We start from the raw sequence: 20,983 nt of genomic DNA, 5'->3' as shown, positions 1-20,983 counted from the left end.
TCCTTCCCAATTTTGAGTAAAAAGACTGGGGGACTGTTTTGAAGCACTTTTTAAAAAGTCATTTTGCCGGCGATTTGAACTGTTGAAGAGGTAGGTACGTAGGGATTGGACATATCTCACCAAGAGAGGGCGCTGTTAAGTATGCGCGTACTGGGACTGGTTCCTGGTCTTGTGTCTGTACTGGTCGTGTACAATTTTAAGCACAGAACCCGTCTAATTCATGCGCTAACGCTGCACTGCAGGGTACGCACTGCAGCGTTTTGGGTTAATTTGCAGGTAGTGTGATGTCTTTGTTTTTGTTAAGTATTTAAACTCCTTAAAACCTATTACATTTTGATTTTGTGCCTTAAATATGATAATTTTCTAATTGCTGTGCAACATTTATCCATATATTTAGATATTTGGTTGGTTACCCGGCATAAAGTGTTGCAAGTTTCCGGTCATGCCGGTAACTGCAGTTGAGTTGTGCATTGTCATGCGTACAAAATTTTTGTAAGCAAGCTTAATTCGTGTATTTCCGACAGTGACATATTGAAGTTTCAGAAAGAATGCAGTATCCCGAGTATGTCACTATTTTCACAGTATACAACATTTATGATTATCTGTTCTGTTTTTGCAAATATTGTTGTTGGAAACAAACAAACGTGACAAAGGGTCCGTCATTGTCATGTCGGTGAAGTTTCGGTGATTGTGTAGTTATGGGCCCCTCTTTACTAGTTTTGGTGTACTCAAGCATGTTTTTTTATCATTCCAAAATGTCTTTTTAAGTCTGAAGCAGACCTGTCTCAATTCAGGAAGAGTTCCGTATCCGGCCACGATGTATTCGCTGCCAAAAACAACAATTTTCAGAGTCATAGATATTTTTAAGTGACAAGCAGAGGGGTGAGAGTCGAGGAGGAAACGTAGAGAAAATAATGATGTAGGACGAAACTTTTTGGGGCTTCAAAATTTATTGAAAAAAAGTGGGGGCTGGATACGGAATACTTTCCCTTTAATATTCAAATGACACCTTTTTGTAATTTTTCACAGTTTTTGCTGCAGAAAATACAATTTTCTAACACATTTTAAGATCAGTGCATCACAGTTATTGTCATCTTTATTTTTATGTATGTTGCATTGTGTCATATTCATAGTCGTTTTATCTCAAAATTTCCCTCAAAACATCAAAACCCTGGCCTATATCTACGACATACAGGTACCTGTTGGTTTTTAATGTTGCTGAATAGTTTGTTTGCCCAATAACCTAAAAGTGGATTTTTGTTCTCTTAATACATGTAATGCAGGGTCCATGTTAACTACACAATCACCAAAATTGCTATGTTCATTCAAAAGCGAAAATGATAGGAAAATGTTTTGGCAATTTGCAATATTATTTCTGGTTTTATTGCCTTCTTACAAAGGTTACTAACGTGGGAAACTGATTTGGGCATTCATATTTCATAGTTGTGGAATTTTCATGTAATTTCCAAAGAACATTTGGAAGCAAACAATTTCTTAAAATACTTCTTTTTGGAATGACATGGAAACAACCTTTCTTGATTGTTGATCTTGAGTTGAATAAAAACTGAACTGAACTAGACAGAGGTGAGCAAGAAAGGAAAATACAAGACTTAAGAAAGAAAGATCCTTCTAAAAAAGGTCTTGCTTAACCCTAACCTCCCCCAGCCCATGGGTACTGTAGCCCTAAACGGACAGTCTTTTACAGTGGATGGGGCACACCTCCAGAATCAAAGTTAGAAATATGTGTTTCCCATATGGTGTTGGAATTTGCCGGGATGGGTATGGTTCCTAGTACATTATGCTAGGGAGTTGGGGTTAAGACGTTAGGCCATCTAATTTTGTTGATTTGTATCGTCAATCCAGAGAGGAAGCAGTTTGTTGCAGTTTAATTCATTTTCATGACTTTAGAAAGAGTTAAATAAATTTCATAACTTTTTACCTAGAACAGACACCATGTCACGCAGTTCCCTTCTCCTGCTGGCCCTGTGCGGTCTACTGCTAGCACCGCTGGTACTCGGCGCTGCCGGTAACCACCGCGGGGCGGATATCGAGGACAATGAGTTTGCCGAGTTTGAGGACCTGGGCGACGAAGAAGAAGATGATGGGACCGTGGAGACGGAAGGAGACGGGGACGACTTTGACGATGTGGTTGAGGCGGAGGGGCCGTTTGAAGGAGACTTTGATGAGGAGGAAGATGGTGTAGTGGAGGTAAGCAGGGGAGTATCTACTCCGAAAATTTGGGACTCTCAATAGGGCCTACTGTGTATGAGAGTCTCAAAACTTAAGGTATTGAAAACATGCAATACAAAGAAAATAGACTGGCACCTGAAACAACCAGTCCAACAACTCTTAGTACTGCATCAATCAACTGTCAGCTGACTGTGCCAAAAGAAAGATCTAGGATGTCGGGTATTAGGTCACTATTTCTACACATTTCTCCCTATTCAGGCACCAGACTAATGACAATGAATAAGAAGTCAGTCTTGTCAAACAGTTGGACCATGGATGGACATGTACAAGTCTAGTTTTTAGCCTCATTTTGAAATCACTTGACTTCCTCTCTTGTGCGAGCCAAGTCTCCTGTAAAAATTAAATTGAGTCTTCAAACTTGGTTGGTGAAATACTGAGGATGTTTTCTTTGCCCAATGAAAGTTTTGGAGAAATTTGCTGGTTAAAGAGCGAGTAAAGTTGGCCTGATCTTCTTTTGTATCGTTTTGAGCTAGCACTTAAGGTCCCAGTCTGTCTTGGGTCCACGACCCAATCTCATGGTGTTGCATGCTAAGCAGAACATATTGTTTGGTACATTTATGCGCTTAGTGAAAAGCAGTTGGGAACCAGTTGCATGAAGTATATGCTGCATGACATTTTGGCTGGTATCCTGTTTTAACTCGGCAAAAAATTTCTCTACATAGAAGTGCCATGTATTTGACAATTGATTTAACCCTCCTATTGTTTGATCAGTCATAAACAATCAAAAATGTCTTCCACTTCCCATGCCATGCATTTGTGTACAGACTAGTAAAAGACAGTCCGTGCACATTTGCGTAAACACTTCGACTTATTGTAGTCAGATTCCATCAAGAGACAATAGAGGTAACTGGTAGGTACAGTTGGCATATCAATCACGTCTTTTCTAAGCATGGCTGTATCAAACTAATAAGGGAATTGTCAACTGTTGAAAACAGTCACTTGATTGGTTTTGACTGCTGTGAATTTGTCAGCGAGACAGAAGGGGAATTTTGGCTCGGTGTCCGTTTCGAATTCAACCACAAGTATAACCTTTGGGAGAGACTTTAGCGTCATAAGTTACACCTTTGGGAGACTTGTGGAATTAGGGAGACATTTCAGTGTCTCCCTAATGCCACAGCCCCTATTTAGAGGCAACATTTTATTGTCGCAAATAGGCTGATAGGTACTATGTACACGCAGTGGTACGGCCGCGCGTCGCGGCAAAATTGCAGTCAGGCAAGATGGCATCGGTCGGTCACCCCCAACTGTGCTTTCTTTGCCGGTGAGGGGGTACTTGTGAACGGAGCGGATTGAGAGGTCTGGGTGCATTTTCCTGTAATGTACAACATACTAGCATAGGTTTCGTCGCCGCGTGCTGTCTTGTCGCAGTTCTTGATCCCGTCGCTTTTTTTATTTTCGTAAAACTAAAAGTATGACAGACCCCCAATAATAATTGTTGTCCTGTGTGCAACTAATCCTAGCAGGCTACGGTCTGACGTGAACTGCCGTATTAATTGTGTCTTCTTCTCTGTTGAAGGGTCTCTCTCCCTCTCTACATCTTGCTTTTATTTTTTGAAGGAAAAAAAGGTGCCCCACGCCCCGGGTCGTTAAAATTGGGAAACAAATGTGTGCACAAGTCTATGGGAATGTCTCCCTAATACCCAATTATCGTTAATTCATATAAATATTATTGTTATTATGTTGTCAGCAGGTCACATACATACTGTTGATGGTCCAGAAACTACTTCAAACATCCATGTCAAAATGTTGAATTTCCTCTTTTACTTTGTACATGACATTTTAGGAATGTTAATTATTGTGCTTGCATCATCAAAATGCTTGTACGTCTTTTTATGCACAGGATGAAGATGAATTTGAACACTTCCATGACACAGAGGAGTTTGAAAACTTTGAAAAGGAGAAGCCGTTCAAGGGCAAGGGGTCATCAGACACGCCAGACCTGGAAATAGCTAAGGTAGGATTTGCAGCACCAGAATCCTGCTTATCTGAAATATTGCTTACCAGATTTTCTTGCTTAGTGAAACAAATGGCTTAGAGCCAGTCACAACTGTAACATTTTGGCTGATTTTCCGGTCATTTTCTGTGAAATGACAATACAGTCGACATACTTGTCTTGGATCATTGAGCAATCACAAGTCCATCACAAGTCCATCACAAGTCCATCAAAAGTCAATCACAACACAATCACAACTCAATCACAACTCAATCACAAGTCAATCACAAGTCAATCACAAGACAATTACAAGTACATCACCAGTTAATCACAAGTCCATCGCAAGTCAATCGCAAGTCAATCACAAGTCAATCACAAGCTATTCAAGCGAAGCGTGTCAAAGGCATTCCTTTGTTATTGTTCATCCCCTGTTAATTCTGGACTTGTGACTGGACTTGTGTTGTGACCAAAGATCTTATAGCGCCGAAGGCGCAAGATGGGGAACTCCATAGAAATTGGGAAATCGTCATGGACGCCATTCGAGCAAGCAAACCATTGTGCAAACCATTTGTTTGCACAATGGTTTGCTTACTCGAAGCAAACCATTGTGCAAACAATGGTTTGCACAATGGTGTGCTTACCTCAATGGTGTCCATGACGATTTCGCAATTTCTATGGAGTTCCCCATCTTGCGCCTTCGGCGCTATAAGATCTTTGGTTGTGACCCATCGTAAGTACCTCAACAACACTGTGAAATGGAAAACTGTTGACTTTGTAATTACAAATGCACCTGGGCCACTGGTTTCTTTTTGTCATTTCACAGCTGCCAATGCACTTGCGCAATAACTGGGACAGTTACTACATGGAGATTCTGATGATTGTGGGCATCCTGGCCTACGTTCTGAACTATGTCACTGGCAAGAGCAAGAACCAGAAGCTCTCAACTGCATGGTGAGTCACATTAATACTGATGACGGTAATGACATAAACTGTGGTCCCGAACAGAAGGTTTTGATGATTTTTTGCAGGATTGTAGTAAGGTGGAGTGTGGCCTAGTGGTTAGGGTTCGTAACTCATGATCAGAGGGTCAGAGGCTCAAATCTTGCTGCTGGCCATATATTGTGTCCTTGGGCAAGCCACTTCACCCCCACTTGCCTCTCTCAGGAGTATAAATGGATACCTGCATAGCTGGGGAGTAGCCTGGGGAATAGAAACATGTGAGGTGTTCTGTCAAAATAAACTGAACTGGGCAGAGGTCAAAATGAGGGTTTGCGGGTATGAGGAAAGATAATAAAATTCTCCTTAAAATGGTGTTTGTTGCACTTGAATCAGACATCTGTTGACAAGTTATGGCTGTTTAAAGTTCAAATGTATCAACATGTCAAAAAGTAAAATACTGAGAAAAAGGCTTTTCGAGTTTTGTAGTTGTGAAAATGAAAGATGCCAGTTTTCTCAACGAAAAACACTTTTAACCCATGATGGTAGTAGACATATCAAAGATTACAAAGTTCAATGTATCTGAAAATTGAAAAAATGATCACCTACAATTTTTTTTTTTTTTTTACATTTTGCTCCACTACGGCCTGTGCCCAGTTCCGTCACATTTTGCCAGAACACCTCATATATTCTCAGTCGTTTCATGCCAAGGAAACCAAAGATAAATGCTGGCCTGACTTATATTGTGGTATAGCAGTACTATATTAGACCACACTTTGTATCAAGGTCATGATGTTTGCGTGGTGATAGCTGCACAGTAATACAATGTACGACTATTGTGATAGAGATTGAACGTCCCAAAATCACTCCATTTATAATTGGAGTTTATTTTGTAGCACTAACCCTGAAAGAGTATTGGTGAAGAGTAATGTTCGAAATATTTCCTCCGCAGGTTGAATTCGCATTTGGAGCTGCTGGAGTCAAATTTTGCATTAGTCGGTAAGTCACTTGTCAACTGTGCACCACCCTGGCCACTTTACATATGGTGGCCTGTTACATAAACTTAAAGATAGTATACAACATTTGCAAACATAGAAAAAAAAACTACCAAATTATTATGAAATACCTTACTTGACTATAAGTGAATAATAGTCTCAAGCATCCTGTGAAATCATAGCACCTGGTGTGCTGTCATTTTCAAGAAAAGTGGAATTTTGTATCAATTTCTAACAATGGTCAGCCGACCATCACTGGAAGTAAACTGACTTTTTTTCAAATACTGCCCTCACTTTACCAAATTTAGTCAGTCCACATTTTGTTTGTATTCGCTTACACATCCGTTGATGGGTGCAAGCCAGCTGGTCTGGTCCCCTGACCCCGACGTCTATAAATTGCTCCATTTCGTCTGAAATAGGGTCAGGGAACCAGATTACAAGAACAGCAGTTTTTTTCTTGATTTTTCCAGCATCTATGAATACAAAGCTTTAAACAGGTCAGTGTAACAATATTTACTGTCAAATACTGTACCCAGATCCATACATTTCTGAAAATTACAGCAAAAGCAAATTGCGTATATTACCTTTAAGACTGGGCTTGCCCATTTGAGCTGGACCTGTACGTTTGACATTTATACTGTGAAACTTAGTTGGTCAGCCTTATACCATTGCCAGCTATGTGCAATCAGGCTATTAGACATGCTGAATCAAAATAAGTATTTGTAGTCCACAAGTTAAAATGATGTTGTATTTATCAGTAGAATATTTGCTGATTTCTATGACTCTTGCTCGGTGATGACAGGAGCCAGAGGGACCCTCCGCCCCCCTTCTCTCCACCCCCCTTCCCCAGTGACGGGTCAGCAACTCAAGAAGAGCTAGAGCCGATACTGCCTCTGGTTCTCATCAATATGCATTGGTCATAAATATTCATGAAGTCTTATGATGGTTCATGATGTCATCTATTTTCAGGTGATGATGGTAGCCAGAAGGACCCCCCAGTGACGGGTCAGCTACTCAAGGAGAGCGAGAGCCGATACTGCCTCTGCTTCTCATAAATATGCATTGGTCATAAATATTCATGAAGATGTTACATGATGTCATATATTTTCAGGTGATGACGGTAGTCAGAAGGACCCCCCAGTGACGGGTCAGCTACTCAAGGAGAGCGAGAGCCGATACTGCCTCTGGTGTTCAGGCAGGAGCTGCTGTGAAGGCATGCTGGTGGAACTCAAGGTAGGACAATCAAAACCCCAAAAGCAAGTGTGATGAAGAACAATGTTTAACAATTGTTTGACTAACGGTCATCAAATGTTGGCTAGTCAACGATGCTGGCTACCAAATTTCCCATGCATTAAAATGCACAGCAGGGAGACAAGATAGAGAAGTAATGTGTATGACCATTGTTTCTCACATAATTTAATAATTATTTGCAAGTATAATATTGAACGTGAATTAGCCACTAGTAAAACCCGGTTCATACTTCATGCGAAAGCGAATGCGAAGCAAATTTGACATCATGAAACATTCGCTGCGAAAATCGCCCGAGTTGAAATGTGTTCAACTTTTACGAATTCGAGCGCAAATACTTGCCATGACGTCACAAATTCGCGTTCACTTTTGCTTTCGCGCCGAGTATGAACCGGGCTTAAGCCGAACGTTTTTGATCAAAGTTGCTCATAATTGGAATTGTACACAACTATGCCTTGTAGATGCACAAATGCCACAACAAAAAGTGAGGAAACCTCAAAAAAACTTTCATTTGCCCAGCTGGAGTACACTTTTCTCATGCGAATATTGGCAATCTGCCAAGACACCTTCATTCTGAATATTGGCAATCTGCCAAGACACCTTTATGATGATTGGTGGTTTTTTTTTCAAAATCAAATCTCAATGGACATTCTCAAATCTCAATTTGACTATCAAAGAAATGCCATCAGTTTTTAAATCAACAGAAATATACGACATTGCTTAATTTATTTAAGTATATCTGCCATGATGAAGAAGTTCATGTTCATGCTAACAAATATTTACTTTCAAGTGTAATCAGTCTTTTTAATCTTCTCTCACTTTGGTCATTTTTTAAGCTCCTGAAAAGGCAGGATCTTGTGAGTGTGGTGGCCAAGCTGATGAAGCCAGGATCCGACGAAATAGTAAGCATAACATTATTCTTGTACTTAATAATTTCAGGAGTGCTCATATTAAAATCCCTATTGTAAATAAACCCCAACCCTAAAAGGTGGTAAATGTTGATAAAATACTGAACAAAATAGTATTGTATGTTCAGAATCCTGCCAATTTTTTAAACCCCCTTTTCAAATGTTTCCAACAGTTAATAACTGTAACAATGAACAGTGAGGACATGGACAGCTTCATTCTGTTCGCTGGCAGGAAGAAAATTGCCTCCAAGATGCAGAAAGACATGCAAGATTTGGTAAGTACCCCAACTTGCAGGGATACCCCCATTTTATGGTAGGCTGCAAGGATGACATATCTAGTTTGTGCATGTGGACCTCTATGTTAGTAGTCTGATAGAGGTTACTGTGGGCCTTCACATGAAGCGAGACTGATATATGTTTTGTGTGCTGTCTCTTTGTTGGGGCACAGATTGACCCTTACCCTCTCAAAATGACGAGAAAGATTTGGAGGATTTTTAAATTATAATAATAATAATTTGTTGAACTTATATTGTGCTCTCTCCAGGACCAGCCTGTTCCAGGGTGCACTACATTAAAATTCCTAATTAAAAATGATACAAGTGGACAAGTTAGCATAAATTCAAATCCAAAACGCCAAAAGCCATTAAAAGTACATCAATATTCGTAAATAAAAATGAGACATACAAGTTAGCATAAAATTTAAATCAAAAACACCTGAAGCCATTAAAATTACATCAGAATTCCTAAACAAATTTGCATAAAGGTACACAGGGACACAAAAAATACCTTAAACAGATGAGCTTAACAGCACGTCACACATCACCAAATGCTTCCGAAAAAGGAAACTTCTGAGTTTAGATTGGAACAGACTGTGTGACTGCAAATTACGGATATCAGGTGGTAAATGATTCCATAAATTACGTGCAGCTGAAATCAAAAGCACGGATTGACAAATATACAGCCCAGTAATTACAGTGCAGAGAATTAAGCATTGACTTTCTTGCATAGTGGAGGATCTTGCAGAAGTCAGGCTGGTTCCTAGCAAAATTGACTCAGTGCACAAATATCCCCAGTGCTTACTAAAGGATAGGAGACACATGCAAATGTATTCCTGGCAGTGGTTTCCTCAGACGAGGACGCAACTGTTTTCTGCATATTTAGAATAAAAGAATTGTCTATACTTCGTACCATACGGGCACAAACCTCCACCGGAGCTCTCGAAAGTGGTCGAAAAGCATTCAACTACTGTTTGCGCAAGGAGTCCGTACCAAGTGTGATTACCTATCACGAGCAAGCCATTTTCAGTCGTGTTCCCTGACTCTATTTTATATATTGTAAACTGTTGAATGAGATGGTGCCAGACTATTTCCTGATTGGAGTGCATTCCAAGCCTCACGTTCAATTTTGTTTTTAAATCTGGTATAAAATATTAGGGTATGTTTAATCACACATTTTAAATTATTCATCAGAGCAGACTGGTATTAATTAGTAATGAACTTTTATTTCATTGCTTTCATTTCTACTCGCATGTTCCAAAAATGAAGAGTTCACCTTGCATTCAATTTGAAATGGCAAAAGTCTATTGCTAATCTCTGTAACACATTGCACTTCTCTCATGCTGGTTAAAGGTTTGAGATTTGTCATCATATTTTGTAATTTCAGAGTCAGTATTGCCAAGACAAACGTAGCGGTGAGAAGTACGGCCTGCCATCGTCCAGCGTGGTGTTTGCCGAGTCTGCTGAGGTCATCCAGGGAGTCGTTGATGGAAAGGTAAAAGCCGTATCCACAGTCTTTGGCTACGACCTGCAATGATTTAGACATGCCAAAGTCTTAAAAAGTTGGCAACCAAACCTACTAAGCACCAAAAAGTGTTGCTTCAACAGGTTACCAGCCAAAATGAATGTCATATGATGTATATTTCTTGTAGCTGATCATATGGTGTTTTTTTAAAGATCAAAATATCAGCAAATCTGAAAATGAAAAAAAATAACCTCCATTCAGTTTTTTGCATTTTTCTCCACTGCAGCCTGCGCCCAGTTCCGTCTTACTTTGCCAGAATGCATCACAAGTGCAGTTTTGTAATTTAACTAAGAAATCATTTTTGAAATGTGCTTTTCTTTCACCCTTTTTGTACAGATCAGCAGCTGTTTGGGCCAGTATGAGGACATGTTTGAGTACCTCCACTTCTCAGACCAATTTTCTGGTCTCAAGCCAAACGCAGAGTAAGCTATTATAACTATTTAATTTAGAAGTGTTCGATAGTCCTGTCATTTCTGTGGTTATTTAATAATAATGTGTAAACATCTGTTGATTGTGGTGGTCAAAAGCAGCTAGAGCTGCCAGGGGTGCGGATTGCAATAACGCAGTCTTAGTCGGCTGGCTAAACCAGTCCGATTTTAGCCGGCTATTGTTCTTAGACGGTCTTGGTTAAGACACCAAACTTAGCCCATTGCAATAAGCAATAAGCTTTACTACGCCCGCTTAGAGTAATGATTCACAAACAAACATTCCATGGTTACGGGCGAATACTGGAGAGACTGCACGATTTTTTTTTCGGTTTGTGTGATTCAAATCATGCGAAATCAAATCTGTCAATTCCAAAATTTTATGTTGAGAAAATTGTATTTGCAGTACAACTCAGTGTCATTTCATGTTTCTAGAAGATTTCTTCTATCCCAGAGAATTTTCCCTCCAAGCAGTATTCTGCTATTTTAAGATTATCAAACACTCATCAACTGAAAAAATAACATTTTGGGAAAGAATAATTCAACACACGAATGAATTCCAAAAATCCCAACTATAGACCATTTTAAGCCAGACTATAGATTATAGACTATTTTAAGTCTTAGTACTTAAACCGTGTCATTGCAATGGTCTAACTTATAGACTGACTGACAGCCAGAGCTTTAAGACTGTCTCATGCGCATAGACAGCTTTAAGACCAGTTATTGCAATCCGCCCATGAACTGTCTGTAGTGGTTTCTCAATAATGGGCCTTATGCACAAGTTGGCCTATTTTGTCGTGTTCCCTGAATGTATTTCATAAATTGTGAATTGTTGAATGGGATGGTGCCAGACTATTTATTCTCTGTAGCCTCACTTTCATTGTTTATTTAAATGTGGCTAAAAACATTCGGGTATGTTTAATCACAAATTTTACATGATTCATCAGAGCAGACTGGTATTAATTTGTAACGTCATTGCTTTCATTTCTCTACACAAGTTCAAAAAATTAAGATTTTTCCTCACTCTCAGTCCAATATGGCCGACTCGTGAATAAGGCCCATGGATCAAAGCATAACACCATCAATGAAACAAAAATTGAATGTAACATAACTGACATTTTCACCTGGTGTACACACTTAGGTTCATTACTCTGATATAAAAGTGCTAGAGGTTTGCAGTATCTTTCATATTCTGCTGATAAATCTAGTGGCATGGTGCATGCCCACCTAATGGAATTCTTTTTAAATGCAATCCTTGAAATCTACCTTTGTGTTCCATTTAACTTAATTTTTATGCCCCGCGGCGAAGCCGAAGGGGCATACTGTTTCCGCCTTGTCCTTCCGTGGGTGGGTGGGTGGGTGGGTGGGTGTGTGGGTGTGTGTGTCCGGACAAATCTTGTCAGCGCGATAACTTGAGAAATACTTTACATATGAACTTCAAATTTGGTTTGTGGATTTTCCTTGGTAATCCTAAGAAGCCTTTTGCATTTGGGGCCGAAAGGTCAAGGGTCAAGGTCACAGTGGCTGAAACAATAGAAATTTTGTCAGCGCGATAACTTGAGAAATACTTTACATATGAACTTCAAATTTGGTTTGTGGATTGTCCTTGGCAATTCTAAGAAGCCTTTTGCATTTGGGGCCAAAAGGTCAAGGGTCAAGGTCACAGTGGCTGAAACAATAGAAATTTTGTCAGCGCGATAACTTGAGAAATACTTTACATATGAACTTCAAATTTGGTTTGTGGATTGTCCTTGGTAATCCTAAGAAGCCTTTTGCATTTGGGGCCGAAAGGTCAAGGGTCAAGGTCACAGTGGCTGAAACAATAGAAATTTTGTCAGCGCGATAACTTGAGAAATACTTTACATATGAACTTCAAATTTGGTTTGTGGATTGTCCTTGGCAATTCTAAGAAGCCTTTTGCATTTGGGGCCAAAAGGTCAAGGGTCAAGGTCACAGTGGCTGAAACAATAGAAATTTTGTCAGCGCGATAACTTGAGAAATACTTTACATATGAACTTCAAATTTGGTTTGTGGATTGTCCTTGGTAATCCTAAGAAGCCTTTTGCATTTGGGGCCGAAAGGTCAAGGGTCAAGGTCACAGTGGCTGAAACAATAGAAATTTTGTCAGCGCGATAACTTGAGAAATACTTTACATATGAACTTCAAATTTGGTTTGTGGATTGTCCTTGGCAATTCTAAGAAGCCTTTTGCATTTGGGGCCAAAAGGTCAAGGGTCAAGGTCACAGTGGCTGAAACAATAGAAATTTTGTCAGCGCGATAACTTGAGAAATACTTTACATATGAATTTCAAATTTGGTTTGTGGATTGTCCTTGGCAATCCTAAGAAGCCTATCGCATTGGGGGTCAAAAGGTCAAGGGTCAAGGTCACAGTGGCTAAAACAATAGAAATCTTGTATTTATTCTGAGATCATAGGGATTAGGGATTAATTCATATAAAACCTACAGAAGACACTAATGCTGTCAATGAACGTTCCATTTGACCAAGGTACATGTAAGTAGATGTTAGAGTGGTGTTATGTCATGGAAACAGTCACGGTTGCGGGGCATTTGTGTTTGTAAACACACCTGACTTGTTAATCTTCATATTGCCATTGTTAGGGCGTTTTGGTGCCTTGTTGTTTTTTATGCTAATGCAAATTTCCATATTCATGAGCAAAGCTGTGATGTCGTTCAAGGCAGACACTTCAGTTTCCCATCTGCTTCGGCATAAAAAGTCACCAGAATTTTAGGGGTTTGCTGTGGTTATTTTTCTGCTTTCAGTGGTTCATAACAGTAAGACAGTCAGAAAACTTTATGCGCAAATGTTTTCATTATGCAGAATTTTGGGTTTATACTATGAAGAGAAAAACACAAACGTGAAGAATGTGTTCCTAAAGTGACATCACAGCAACAGCGCCCTCAGTTGGCAGGAAAAGCACGAAACAATCCAAATGTTTAAAAAAAAAAATGCACTTTGCATAACTTTTTAGGGATGTCTCTAAGTTTTTATACATTTCAGAGGAATGGATATTTGCTGCAAACATGTTCCTATAAATTCATTTCTGGACCCTTTAAGCGATGTGTCCGTCACTGCACTCAAGTTCTATTAGAAATGAGTATTCACGTTTCATGCTTTGATTACATGACAGTGATGAGCAACCAAGCAAGATGCCAGACACCAAGAAAGTACTCATCTTCTGCTTCAAAGGTGAGCACTATAGCAGGGGGAGATTGGTCAGGATTTGTCCTGAATTTAGGATATTTTCAGGTTTTTTCCCTGATTTCAGGATATTTAAATAGTCCCTTTTAAAAATTGGAACTCCTGAGGTTTTACCTTAATAACCCTAACCCACCTCACTCCTCCAAAATCCTCCTGGCGGTTTTGGAGGATTCTAGAGGATTGAGGATGAATGGAGATTGAATCAAATGAGGATTCTGGAGGATTGAGGATGAATGGTGATTGAAGCACATGAGGATTTTGGAGGATTGAGGATGAATGGTGATTGAAGCACAAGAGGATTTTGGAGGATTGAGGATGAATGCATTTTGAGGCAGGACTGTCTGATGATTTTGAAGGATTTGGCGTTGGTTATCCTTCATTTAAACACGAGTGCAAAGTTTTGGGATGAGGAGGATTTTGGAGGATTGAGGATGAATGCATTTTGAGGCAGGACTGTCTGACATTTTTGAAAAATTTAGGCGGAGTTGCAAAATTTTGGAGGATTTTGGAGGATTGAGGATGGTTGTAAGCAACAAGGGCCTAGGGGGTTGGGGTTAAAGGTGTTTTATATTATCTACAATAGTTTAAAGAGAACCCAAAATATTTGGTATTTATAAAGGGGTGCCTTAATAGGCAAATGGGTCATTTAATAAATTCAGGGTCCAAAAGTGTGACATTTTTAGTGTCCCTGTTGCACCTGACCTGTGTAATTTGCCATTAAATCATTAAAATTGACTTCACACCATGTTTTATTTGTTTGGCAGGTACTTTGCTTTACATAATCACTCTTGGAATTACAATCTCTTATACATGTCAGACTTAACAGGGGCACAAAAGATTGGACCCCAAATTGATGGAATGACCCAAATACAAACATATGCCATGACCTTATGTTGCTCTGGGCCCTCAGTGACCCTCAAAACCCCCGTTGATTATTTTGTGGATTTTTCAGTTTTCTCCAATCACACCCTTTGAACCAGATGATAGTACTAGATGCTCTTACCCTTGCAGAAAGTAGCAAATGGATGAGAAATGGACATTTGTTCTTAAAAATATATTGTTAACTATTTCGCTCTAAGGGAGCCTGTAGCAAAAATGAAGTCAGTTTCAAGCCAAAGTAGCTTAGGTCCAAAAAAAAAAGTCTCCGTTTTCTGGTATGCGCGCGCGTCGCTGTAGCCATGCGCGTCGGCCAAAATGAAAGTTGTTTTTTTTTCAATGTAAGATGATGTCTCAAAACCGCCAAACTCACTTGTTTGACTGGAATACTGTTGCTGCACAATTTTAACATGTTTTTAGGTGGGGTTACAATCAAGTATGAGCTTTATGTGGCCTCACTGGACTCCCATATATTTGCACTAAATTTAGTCGGGCACCATTTGCAGTCATCAGCCGACATTTGAAGAAGAAAAAACAGTAAAAAAAAAAAAAAAGCTGCGTTGCCGCACCACTTTTGGGGCAAGCTCCATACCAGAAACGGGAGACCTTTTTTTGTTTGCCTTATCTGGCTGCTGGTAATATCTCGTCACACTAGCAAGAAAGATTTGAGAGTATTTCTACTCTCATACGGTGACATGCCAGGCAGTTGCTAGTGTTGGCACCCATTTACAGTATGTATTCCTCAGTGAAGAGTGGCAAATAGGGGTAAAGCAGCTTGCCAGAGGACACAACATATGATCAATGACTGGGTTCGAACCCCTGTCCCACTGGTCGTGAGTTACCAACCCTAACCACTAGGCAACACTCACCCACGTATCACAGCTTCCAATCCAGGATGGGAGGTGACAGTAACTTCTACTTTCCAACTGTAAATTGACACTCTGGTATTGTTATTGTCTGGTTCCCAGTACCTGGAGGTGCCCGTTGCACTAAGGTGGATATGGAGTCCATGCTGCCCATGATGAAGATGGTCTTGTACTGCATTGAGAAGGTCAAGAGATACAAGCTCAGCCGCGAGGTAATGCTTGCAGATTGGTAAACAATTTCACAATTCATTTATGTCTTCTCTGTCAAGGACTGATATTGTGCTTGATTCATTAACTCTTTCGCTACGGAATTTAATTTACCGATTTTTCCACGTTTGGACGTAATAAACCGCTGGAAATTCCGCCGTGTGTCGATGTGGACGCCGCCATCTTGAAATGTCTCTCTGTAAACAAACTGCTCACAATAACGTGCAGCAGACCCCGGCGAGACGGAGAGCTGCTGGCAGCGGCTCAAACTAGGGTCAGAGGTTATACGATATAAATTATGTAGATAAGGCACACGTCATGGGGATACCCTGTTTATTCACAGCGACGTCACTGAGCCGCTGCCAGCGGCTTGCTGTACGACATGTACAATTTTTGTGTGCCGCTGTCAGCGGCTCGCCGTAGCGAAAGAGTTGAGACTGTTCCTCTAATCGCTTTGCTAATGTTTGAGCCCATTTGTTGTGAAAATTGTGAGGCTTAACTGTGCATTCCTCGTGCTATTTGCGAGTTTCATCCCAATATATAGATTCCATTTCTGAATTGCTCTTTTTCTAGCAATACAAAAGTTATTCACTTTTGAATGAGACATCGACTGAAAAAAACAGCCCATATTAAGTTATTGAATTATGTCTTCACACATTGCAAATTATTGGCTGACAGACAATAATTTCATTCTCGCGGGTAGGCTGGTTCCCACCCCACAATCGGTATCAATAATGTACAGACCGGGAGCCTGGTGCATTTTGAATATTCGAATATGCAATCAAGTCCAAGTTAGGATAATGGAATGACCAAATTATCCGAAAGAGCACAGCACTATTACAACTGGACTTGTGAATGGACTTCCGATATACAGTGCTGTAGTCAAGTACTTTTTTTCCGAGTACCGAGTACTGCCGAGTACCGAGGTTACCAAGTACGAGTACAAGTACTTCCGAGTACAAGTACAGGTCTCCAAGTACGAGTACTTTTACTTCCGAGTACGAGTACGAGTATTGGTACTTCCGAGTATGAGTGCGAGTACTTGTTCTTCCGAGTACGAGTACGAGTACTTCTATTTCGGAATACGGCCACACGGCAAATGGTTCATTGTGCGTAATTGGCCCAGGCCCAGTCAGACCGATATACAGACCCATTCACGGCTAGCTGTTAAATGTGTTTGTCTGGACGTGCACAGAGGAAAATCAGGAAACTTTGATTTCTCCGCAAGCCAATCAACCATTTCAGACTGAAAGCATCGATAAAATAAGGCCGTGATAAGTCAAGCTATACCATTTTTTTCTCCAGTACTGCTATTCGATTATGAGTACTTCCATGATCGAGTACAATTTTGACATGTCGAGTACGAGTACTTTGCTGCCCGAGTACGAGTACTCTCCTGTCCAAGTACGAGTACCATCATTTCGAGTACAAGTACTTTGACATTCGAGTACGAGTACGAGTACTCTGAAAAAGTACTCGAGTAGTACTCGAGTAAGAGTACCAAGTACGGGTACTACAACACTGGTGATTTACTTGTGACCAGACTTGTAACAGGACTTGTGATGGACTCAACTTAAACATAGACTCCAGTCTGAAATAGTATGAGTCTGTCGCTGGTCTGAAAGTTTGTCTTTGACCAATCCTAATGATTGAGTTATACCTCTGTCGTCCCTTTGCAGGCCAAGCTGAAGGCAGACAAGGCCCGTGCTAAAGTGTCCGAGTCCTTCGTCAAGCTGGCCCATGCCCAGCGCCAGGAGGCGGCCCAGCAACGCCGGGAGGAGAAACGACGGGTCGAGAAAGACCGCTTGCTGAACGAGGAAGACCCAGAGAAAGCACGCAAGCTGGAGGTAAGGAGTTTTACATCAGCTTACGGGATTGTGCTTATGTTTAACCATTTGGTTCCTGTACTTCCTTGTTACTCCATAATGCAGCCTAAACCTGCTCTATGGTTTGATGGATTCAGCAACAACTTAATGCAGTGGGTTAAGGGCCAAGTAACACTGACACATTGGAGGCTCAGTGAGCTGTGGAGGAACAATGTACTTTTCTCCATCAGCTTATGGAAATCCCTTACAACCTTATAAAGAATTATAACTTGCCTGTCATTTCCTTTTTTCTGGAGATTTTGTGGAACAATTTGCCTGTAAATTGCCTTGTGTGACATGGCCCTAGCCCTAATTCAGATGTCAAGCTTACTAGTGTGGCCGAGTAGAAGAATAAAATAGTTTCTCGTCTGGGCTTTTTGGAATAATGAAGGAGGCGGGCGCTTTTTTCCCCTAAGATGGCAGATTTTCCATTATTGCTGATGGATTCTTCCATTTTCTCGACTTGTTTGCTGATATAAAATTGTGTCCAAAGCAGCCGTAACCCTTTCTACATAGCCATAATATTGTTGGAAACAAATAAAAAGAAAATACAGTGGCAATATATTTGCAAAATATATTGCAGATGTAGGCCTATGACTTAAAAAAAAATAGGAGGCGGGCAGTAAAACAGAAGCAGGCAGGAACGAGAAGCTGGTTTATTTTTTTTACCTGGCCTTACCTTCGTGGATCTTCCAAAATCCATCATTGTTCAGCAAACTCATTAATTTGCATTAACGTTACTTCATCTGTTGGATTTTTGTTTTCAGGAGAAGCAGTACCGCAAGGACATGCGCAAGCGCCTGAACCCCGGCATGAAGCAGATGAAGGTCCGCGTCACATAAGATGCAACGGCGCCCTCTAGCAATCACCATGATCCATTATCATAAACAGCTCCCTCTGTCAACCAAAACTGTCGCCAACCCGTGTCATCAATAGTGCCCTCAATTGACAACATATTATTTTTTTCCTGGTTTTTGGGGGTTTTGGGGTTGTTTTTTTTTTTTTTACATTTTAAATACGATGTGACCAACGTGGCAGTGATGGTCGCAAATATAAATCTTCAACGCACGACGAACGTGTTTGTTTGATGTAAGTACAGGAAATTGTTAAAGGGAAGATACAACATTTGCAAACATCAAAAACGAAATGATCAATTTATCATGAGATATCTTACTGAATTGTTAGGGAATGTCAGTCTATTTGCATCCTGTAAAGTTGTGGCTTCTGGTGTGCTGACATTTTCAAGCAAAACTGTAGCGTTGGAGAAAACTGGCTTTTTTCAAAAAGTGTTCCTAATTTTTCATATTTAGTGCATCTGCATTTTCTTTGCAATTGATTACACACCTGTAAAGACTACAAGCCTGCTAGACTGATTCTCTGATCTTACAATTCCCCAAAATCAATCAATTGCTCTGTTTGATCTAAAGTGGGGGCAGGGAACCAGACTACAAGAATATGATTGGTTTTTCCAGCACTACTGACCCAAACGTGAAACAATTCAGTGTAACAATATTTGCTACAACATACTAATCCTTCATTCCATTTATTTCTGAAAATTGCAGCAAAAGCAAATGTTGTACACTCCCTTTAAACAAATTTGAGGCCTTTATTTTGAGTGTAACCCTTGATGGATCAAGTCATGTTGACCTTAATTCAGTATGTGAAATGCAGTCACATAATGCTTCAGTTGAGAAGTTTTCTCTGTTGCATATTGTAATAAGGGTTTCTCAGTGTCATGATGCTCATGTAGAAACTGAACAAAAATTATTACAAATTTGTTTTTTTAAATTATTACAATGCACCTAGTCAGTTTCGTGGGTTCTTTGAAAGTTTGTGATAAAAAGCCATATCCTCTCTGAGTGATCCCCGTTTGCTATTTCCCAGGTTTGCAGCGTTGCTAATGTTGCTAGCATCGTGACTTTGGGCGTGATCCCTGGCTGCATGGCATATATGGGTTCATGGCTTCTGACTAGCGCCCCTTGAACAAGGATATTGACAAAATGGGGAACCGCCAACATAGGGCTGGACAGCTCAGTTGGTAGAGCACTGGAACGGCAATCCGGAGGTCGCAGGTTCAAACCCAACTCCAGTCATTTTCTTTGTTCGGCTTTGGGGAAAAAATTACGTTGAAATTGGGACATTGAGAAATATGATCAACTTTTCTACTGGAGACCAATTTACACTCTTTTACTGCTGACTATTGGGACACCACAATTTTGGCAGCTGTTGTGTAAATTATCAACGAAAAAAAAACTCTCATAGCGTATTATCTAAGCCTCACAAGCAGTTCGTAGAAAACCACATTTTTTCCAGGTAATTAGAGATTTCGCTCAATCAGGAAAGAGATCTGGGTTCTGTGTGTCTCTTGTCTTTAATGTCAGTCATCTTGTTTGCAAAACAGTAAAATAATTTGCGAAGACAAACTAGATTTTATTAGGTGTGTCATAATTAGGTTTTGCTCTACACTGACCAAATTTGTTTGGGGAAAATCTAAAGTTAACATTTGCATAACTATGATGCAAACTTTTAACATTGGAATTTGATTTTTGATTGATAGTGCCCTTGCACACTGAAGTTTCTGGTCTGTTGGTTGTCTTCTTAATGAATTGTTTATTTAAGACATTGATGCCTTTTACTTTCAAGCAATTATCAAGTAATGCCAAGTTGATTATCAATATAATATCAATTTTTGCTTAATTAGGAATGTTGGAGTATTTGGCCAATGCGATGACTGCAATAAACAATTTGTGAATATAACTTTATCAATCATTTTATTGTCTTAATTGATTTGCATGAAGCCAAAGGTGGTTTTCAGAAATTCCTTGATAAAATTGTAAGTAATTCATTTGGGAAATTTTTGATTTCAGTGAATACGTGTATTGTAATTTCAATAATTACCTTTTGTTTAATAATGTATAATCGAATTACTGCACCTGCAAACAGTTGTTATTGAAATAATAGAACAACTTCGTTCACTTCATTTTTTTTGTAATATTAATATTTGTAATAATTGTTTGTTTCAGTAAGTGTAGTTTCAGAAATATTAATTAATGTGATGTTTGTGTTTGACAAGTACACATGGTCCAGTCTTTCTGGATATTGTGTTAACAAGGAATTTGTATGGGGTACCTTGACATTATGTATTACATGATAATATCTCGAACAAATAAAAAATATGGAATAATGGTGATAAAATACTAGGAAAAATGTGTTTAGACTCAGTTTTGTTTGTTTGTTGGTGGAAATTTATAGACATTTCCTGAAAACCCTGGTAACTGTCCCACTCCTTGAAGGACTTGGGGGAAAAATGGTCTCCCGTGCAATTTTCTATTTGGTGCATGGATACAAATATTGAAAAAAAACATGCATATTTGATAGACTATTTTGGTATTTTTTTTTTCATACCACATTATTTTTGGCGGTGTCGACTATCCCCTGGTGCCACCAGAGGGCG

At 39.8% G+C, this 20,983-nt stretch overlaps 1 protein-coding gene across 2 annotated transcripts; it reads left to right on the top strand.

Annotated features, from left to right (window-relative positions):
- The first annotated feature begins 174 nt into the window (after positions 1 to 174).
- On the top strand, positions 175 to 18,645 carry LOC119719295 (coiled-coil domain-containing protein 47-like). Of its 2 annotated transcripts, none has more exons than XM_038188701.1 (14): positions 175 to 276; positions 1,944 to 2,208; positions 4,091 to 4,204; positions 5,007 to 5,134; positions 6,072 to 6,118; positions 7,226 to 7,347; positions 8,199 to 8,264; positions 8,444 to 8,545; positions 9,933 to 10,040; positions 10,407 to 10,492; positions 13,645 to 13,703; positions 15,560 to 15,669; positions 17,344 to 17,511; positions 18,297 to 18,645. In XM_038188701.1, exons 2-14 carry the CDS (start codon positions 1,954 to 1,956, stop codon positions 18,369 to 18,371), a joined length of 1,440 nt encoding a protein of 479 aa, XP_038044629.1. In that variant the 5' UTR covers positions 175 to 276; positions 1,944 to 1,953; the 3' UTR covers positions 18,372 to 18,645. The 2 variants fall into 2 exon arrangements, with proteins under 2 accessions (XP_038044629.1, XP_038044628.1); XM_038188700.1 differs by having other exon boundaries at positions 189 to 276; positions 1,949 to 2,208.
- The last annotated feature ends 2,338 nt before the right edge of the window (positions 18,646 to 20,983 follow it).

The sequence above is a fragment of the Patiria miniata genome, unplaced genomic scaffold, assembly GCF_015706575.1.
Source record: "Patiria miniata isolate m_02_andy unplaced genomic scaffold, ASM1570657v1 HiC_scaffold_8, whole genome shotgun sequence".
NCBI lineage: Eukaryota > Metazoa > Echinodermata > Asteroidea > Valvatida > Asterinidae > Patiria > Patiria miniata.
The sequence above is the reverse complement of the archived record's forward strand: the minus strand, read 5'-3'. Positions and strand labels throughout refer to the sequence as shown.

What these genes read in the sequence shown, in the direction of transcription:
- LOC119719295 (XM_038188701.1), top strand. Translation starts at nt 1,954, where the DNA reads ATGTCACGCAGTTCCCTTCTCCTGCTGGCCCTGTGCGGTCTACTGCTA. An exon ending in CAGAAGCTCTCAACTGCATG is followed by an intron (nt 5,135 to 6,071) that starts GTGAGTCACATT and finishes TTTCCTCCGCAG; the next exon opens with GTTGAATTCGCATTTGGAGC. An exon ending in AGGGAGTCGTTGATGGAAAG is followed by an intron (nt 10,041 to 10,406) that starts GTAAAAGCCGTA and finishes CTTTTTGTACAG; the next exon opens with ATCAGCAGCTGTTTGGGCCA.